Source organism: Ammodytes marinus, assembly GCF_949987685.1.
Source record: "Ammodytes marinus genome assembly, chromosome: 10".
In the NCBI taxonomy this organism is placed as follows: Eukaryota; Metazoa; Chordata; class Actinopteri; order Uranoscopiformes; family Ammodytidae; genus Ammodytes; species Ammodytes marinus.
In genome coordinates, this window is record NC_137214.1 from 7,138,584 (window position 1) to 7,145,128 (window position 6,545).

General features: G+C 38.8%; 1 protein-coding gene across 1 annotated transcript in view; it reads left to right on the forward strand.

The window, feature by feature from the left end:
• Nucleotides 1-5,298, forward strand: part of flt4 (fms related receptor tyrosine kinase 4) — a 63,143-nt gene extending 57,845 nt beyond the window's left edge. Inside the window, exons 28-30 of the mRNA XM_080035049.1 lie at nt 251-371; nt 552-637; nt 4,644-5,298. Coding sequence (XP_079891175.1) covers nt 251-371; nt 552-637; nt 4,644-4,857 — 421 coding nt within the window. The 3' untranslated portion in view covers nt 4,858-5,298. The remainder of the gene's footprint in view (nt 1-250; nt 372-551; nt 638-4,643) is intronic.
• Nucleotides 5,299-6,545: the final 1,247 nt, after the last annotated feature.

Sequence of the window (6,545 nt, forward strand, 5' to 3'; positions counted from 1 at the left end):
TCCCCGAGAAATGAGTCCTTTTAAAGTTCAGTTTGCTTGAAACTACTTTCAATGTTGTTGCCTGGCTTATTACTGAATAGAAACAGCAAATCCATCCTCACAGGGGGCCTCAGTGATATTTCGGCTAGTTAAATTAAATGAAAATAACAAATTGTGATCTATCTATCTATCTATCTATCTATCTATCTATCTATCTATCTATCTATCGCGCACTAATCTGATCAATCATCCCCCCATACGTCTCCACCAGGTATTATAACTGCGTGCCCTTTTCCGGCTGTGTGTTTGTTGGACCGTCCAAAGCGTGCCAGCCCAGAGTCAAGACGTTTGACGAGTTGCCCCTGGAGATGCACGCACAGAAATCTCCTCAAGTAAGCGCTTCATCTTCTTTGGTCAATTCGCTGACAATGTTAGGGAACCACATTTTGACATTTCTGGAGAATGACATTTTTTTACTTTTGGAATGTGTTTCTCCCCAGATACGTAATTACCAGAAATACTCAAATATATCCTTTTTAATTCACACAATGTCAAACTTTGTCCCTCCCCAGGACAACCAGTCGGACAGCGGGATGGTCCTGTCCTCCGAGGAATTTGAGAGAATTGAACACCAGCACAGGGGCGCCGTCTCAAAAAGGTTAGTCATACAAAAAGCACGTGTGATCCATTATTTATCTCTGAAACTCAAAGTGACACATAAGAAATAAGCAGCCTGGGATTTACCCTGCGTTCCAAATCGCATACCCTTTCTCTTCACTATTCAACATACTACAGCTGACCATAAAAATAATGTAGTTAGCATGCAGTATGCTACAATTGGGACTTACTGTTCCTTAATTACTTGATCATAACATTGGGCCTTGAACTTGCCTCTTGCTTGTATATCTGTTGCAATGCTGGTTGTTTTCCGTCGATATGGCGTAACTTCCAGTGCGCAGTGGATTGTGGGTCAGAATCACCAAAATAACACACTAGTGTCCACCACAATCACATACTAGTAATACTCCCGGTCAAACCTTTCAAAATAAAACACTATAAAACTAGACACATTTACAAACAAGCAATACTTCCGATAGATAGGCTAACAAACTAATTCACCTGCAATCGGCAAGTTACACCTGTAGTCCTGTGTGTGTGTGTGTGTGTGTGTGTGTGTGTGTGTGTGTGTGTGTGTGTGTGTGTGTGAGAGAGCTTGTAAACGTGCATTTACTGCAATTTGTGCTATTTGTACATTGTGAACAAAATGCCTTGAATATTCTGACTGTAGGGACGATCATCGAAAAATAAGAATAAAAAATATAATAAAAACTAAATAGGGGAAGGTGGGGTGATTTGTGCATTTTGGAAGTTGCAAAACCCCTTGTTTCTAGAAAACCGTGAAAGAAATTGGAAATGTGACCACATATTTAAGAAGAGCCATCCATTTGACTCATCCTGTAAAGAAGGGAGACACAAGGAATAAGATATAAGCACATTTAAGCTCAAAAAACTGTGTTTTGCCTTTCAAAGTAAAATTTCCATGATCAAGGTTTTTTGATTATTGTGTCTGAACAATTATAGACACGTTTGAAAACATTTGACACATGTTTTAGTGCTTTGGTATGCTACACTTTGAGTCTATATAGTTAGCACAATGTCATCCCTAAATTGCTGCATCATGCCTATTATCCAAAATTCTGGGGATGGGGTGATTTGTGCGCAAGGGCCTGGGTGAGTTATAAGTAAGTAAGTAAGTAAAATGTATTTATAAAAGCACATTTATGACAGTTTGCACTGTCCAAAGTGCTGTACATAGTGCATTCAGTAGGTAAACAATGAAGGTAAAATAACAATAACCAAAATAAAAGACGTAAAGCCCATACATCCACATAAACACAGATAGTAGTGCAGAGGTAAGTAAGTAGTGCAGAGGTTAATGGGGAGGAAACACCAGGGTGTACATATGGGTTTTGAGCCTTGATTTAAAGGCAGAAATGTAGGGGGAATCACATTTGTCAGGTGGCAGTTGGTTCCACAAGCACGGAGCAACTAGTGCAAAGTACATTTCTGAGAGTTGTGCCAGTGGCATGGCTGTATACGCTGGTCACCAAAAGAAAGTGATTGTCTACAGTAGCTCAGAAGAGAGTGACATCTCAATTCCACATAACGACACCACTGATGAGAGTTCAGATGGCCAGAAAGATGATGATGGTGACTTTGTCATTGTGACAGAATGACGCACAAATCACCCCACTACGTGGGGTGATTTGTGCGACAAGACAACTTTTTTTCCGAAAGCTATATTTCTTAAACAGTTTATTCCAGATCCAAAGTTTTTATTGCCAGGGATGCACAACATCCTGAAATATATGTACATATTTGAGTTGGAGACATAACTGTCAAGGCCTCACTTTAAAATCACTTTGAGTAAAAAGTTGCACAAATCACCCCATCTTCCCCTATGTCTAAAATTAAGATTATTATTATGTTTTCATTTTAAATTTGATCACAAATATTATATCTGAAGTATTAATAGTTTATGCGCGCACACATGCACACACACACACACACACACACACACACACACACACACACACACACACACACACACACACACACACACACACACACACACACAATACACTTGATAAAGACAAATGTAATACAAATAAAAAAAATCACTTTTTAATTTCTCTTTAATTAATCTATATGTAAAAATTATGAAGGAAAAATTAAAGATTATATTTATAAATTATATTATATATTTGCCGAACTGTTTGTCTATTTTCAGTGAGAGGAACTTGTTTCAAAAAGACATAATTACATCTCTTTATAATGACGCCTCTTTACTGCCCCTATGTGGCCACAATGAGGTACTACACCCACAGACATTTATGGAGTCAGTCCAATAGTTCTCAATCAGTTAAATCCTATTCAGAGCGTGAGTGCAGGCGCCTTCCTGTGGCCATTAATCATTACTACAACCACACTGGTCGCTAGGCGTAATTACATACAAGCAACATGTTTGGTTGAAAAAAAGTGTCGTGGTTGTTACTAAACTCACATTGTAAAAATGTATTCACCATTTCATAGCATCAATGCACTAAATCAGATAATATCTGAGAATGAAAGCGGATAAAACACCACCTTTATCTCGACAGCACACGCACAACCATGTGTTATTAGGAGGAGTATGCTACATTGTGTTAGCTACACTAGCTTAAGCTAACGGTTTGTAACAGTTGGCTAATAATCAGGTTTAGTGGAGCAAGACCTATTGCCACTAACTTCTTCATGAGCATTAATTAGCCTACTCTCTTGAAGTAACGTTACTTTAAATAACATCCAGGCGAAACGTCAGTCTGCATTGTATGTAGGCCTATAGTTTGTATGGAGTATCATCTCATTATGCGTACATTAGACCGGTAGATGCAAGGGCCACCAAATGACTGTTCGCCTGGAGCCCCCAAATGGCTAAATTCGCCACTGATCTGAGCACAAGTATTGGGACTTCCCTCAATCTTTTTTTTACCATACTAAATAGCAGGGTAGTAGTATGCGTATTGGAACGCAGCCATAGTGCGAGTGTTTGACCCTTATTACATTGAGTGAAACCACAGCAGTTTTTCAAAAAAAGTGATCTACAGCGGAGTCCTTATTAATGCATGGGATTACTGTAATGTAAGAAGGAGTAAAAACAGTCTGAGTTATTCAAACAGGGCCTGAATCTATCAAAGTGTTACACTGTAAGGAATGTAGACAACTAGACAACGTACCAGCATAAGGTCATGGCTAAAAGTAAATGATGAGACGCATCTATGTAGCAACACACTCCTACGTACAGTAAAGTGTAGGAGGAACCTTTAAGAGCATGACAGAAATTATAGCATGTAGGCCTATGCTGAGAGCAAGTCTGAGAAAGATTTAACCCACCTGTTTCATTGTTCTTCCTTTGAAAAAATACATTTTACTCAGGGATTCTGTGATTTTTCTTTAGTTCAGTGTACTAGCTATCTCCAGTAGAAATGATCACGGGAAATGAGCAAGTAACCATAATAGTAAATGTATAGGTGTATATAGGTTTCTTTCTGATTTTAGTTTTTTTTACAGTGAAAAATGTAACGTCCATGTTTTGGAGAGTGAAGCTCAAGCAATCAAGCTTTGTCTACACATTATATGCGCATTGGTATAGGATCAATGCGTTGTAAGTTTTAGTCTTTCATGGCATTCGTTGACAATTATAAAAAATATACAGTAGAATGTCACAAGGTTTTATTCCACTTTTTGTAGCTGCGTTCCTGTCAGTTGAACTCGATCCCTACGGTGCATTTCCTATTTCATTAACTAATAGGGCTGTGCAATACAATGAATTTAAATCACAATTTCAATTTCCAACAATTCAGAAAATTAGATCATGTGAATGTTGTATCTTGTGTTTGTATAATTGTATTATTTTCAACAAATTGACAAAAAATAAATAAAAAATGAAATTAAATTCACTGAAATCCACTGTTAAAAAGACAACTGCTCCAACACACTGGAAACAATGCATTGAGTAACTTTATTTTTTTAAATATCAATGTCATGTGTTAATCGTGATATCAATATCAATCAAAGTAATCGCAATCGTGATTTTTCCTGAGAGATTTGTATTTATTTCCCAGTCGTATAGACAGCAGCAGCAGCACGGCCCCTCTGACGGCCTCCTCCCATGATTCCTTGGGGCGCAGCAGCTCTAGACAGCGCAGCACCTTCTTCAGCCAGCTCTCTGGACAGACCTTCTACAACAACGAGTATGGACACCTGTCAGAGGACGGCTTGTGTCCCTTCTTCTCCTCACCAGACACCCCCTGCCCCATGGCCTCCTCCAATGTCTAAAGCTCAACCAGAGACTGTATAGAACATCTCCACTCAAACTAGTCATTTATTTAAGGTGGAGTCAGTCAGCCATTTTGGAGAAGGCTTGTCGTCAAAATCACTTTTTGTCAAAATCAAAAAAATATCTGGTGATCCGCTACCTCTACAGGACAGACAGGTAGCGGATCATGAGGAGATATTCACTGATTTTGCCCAAAACGTGATTTTGACCACAAGCATTCTCCAGAATCACTGACTCCACCTTTAATAAGGGCAGGTTATACATCACCCATGGCAAGAGCTGACCTCTACTTTACAACAAATGGACTGAGCTGTACGTGCCTGAAGTTCCTCTAATGAGCCACTGGGTGGCAGCATTATGACAGTATCTTTTATTCATACAGTTATATTTTTTATCTTTTTATATACAGAGTATTCTTCCTCTTTTTTTTGTACAAATGATGACTCATATTGGAAGAAATAAACCATTTTATATTCTCCCTTCTCGTCTTATTCTATGACTGATAGTGAAGTTTGTCCCAAAATGTGCATTTTGTATTCAAATGAGTCAGTGATTCTGGAGAACACTTGTCAAAATCACTTATTGTAAAAATCTATTTATTTCTCCACACCATCCGCTACCTGTCCGTATTTGTGCGCTGAAACAAAATCCAGTGTTTATAGACTGCCTAGGCTCTGTAAACTGGTATGTAAAGAAAGGGAAAGCAACATGCCAATTTACAGAGCATAGGCTGTTTATCAGTGCACAGTGTGGGGAGATATTCACTGATTCTGACACAAAAAAAGGGATTTTGACAACAAGCTTTCTCCAGAATCCCCGACTACACCTTTTAATGTTGAAATCATGTACAGGTCAAATGCAATTAGAACCACAAGCTCCGTAATGATCCATATGATGGAACAATCAGTGAAACAAGCTTAAGTGTGTGTGTGTGTGTGTGTGTGTGTGTGTGTGTGTGTGTGTGTGTGTGTGTGTGTGTGTGTGTGTGTGTGTGTGTGTGTGTGTCATTTAGTGTAGGCGGAGACACCTCGAACAAGGAATAAGTGACGGAGGTAAACAGAGAGATGTAGGGCAGAATGAAAGGAGTGAGTCACACTAAAGCGACCTCTTACTCTTAATCAGAGGTAGACGTAGGCATGATGACAGCTGTGACAGCCTAACACCCTCTTACATGCTCCCAACACAACCTGTGTGTGGGCTGTTGACTATGGCTGAGGGAAATGAACAAAGTCCACTTTTCTCACACACACACACACACACACACACACACACACACACACACACACACACACACACACACACACACACTAGAGTTTAGTTAATCATACTTACCAGAGGTGCAAAGGTTCCATTTTCTATTTCTATGAATAAATGTTCATCTGGGTCCAAGGGTGAATCCAGGTTAACAGTCACTTTCAAGTGGAAAAGCTGACACATTTGAAGTGAAATAATTATTTTACACTAGTAGCTTACCCTGAATAACCTGGACTGTATAACGTCACTACTATATATGTTTGATTGTACATTAACCGATTTTTAGCACCTTTTCAGGCCAGAAATATAAAATATTTCTTTGTTAAACCTCAGTTGATTAGGCAAGTGCCACTTTTAACAGAAATATTCAGAACAAATAAAAATAACTCAAACCAAAATTATAGGTTTCACAACTAGTAGAATACACTTCAGC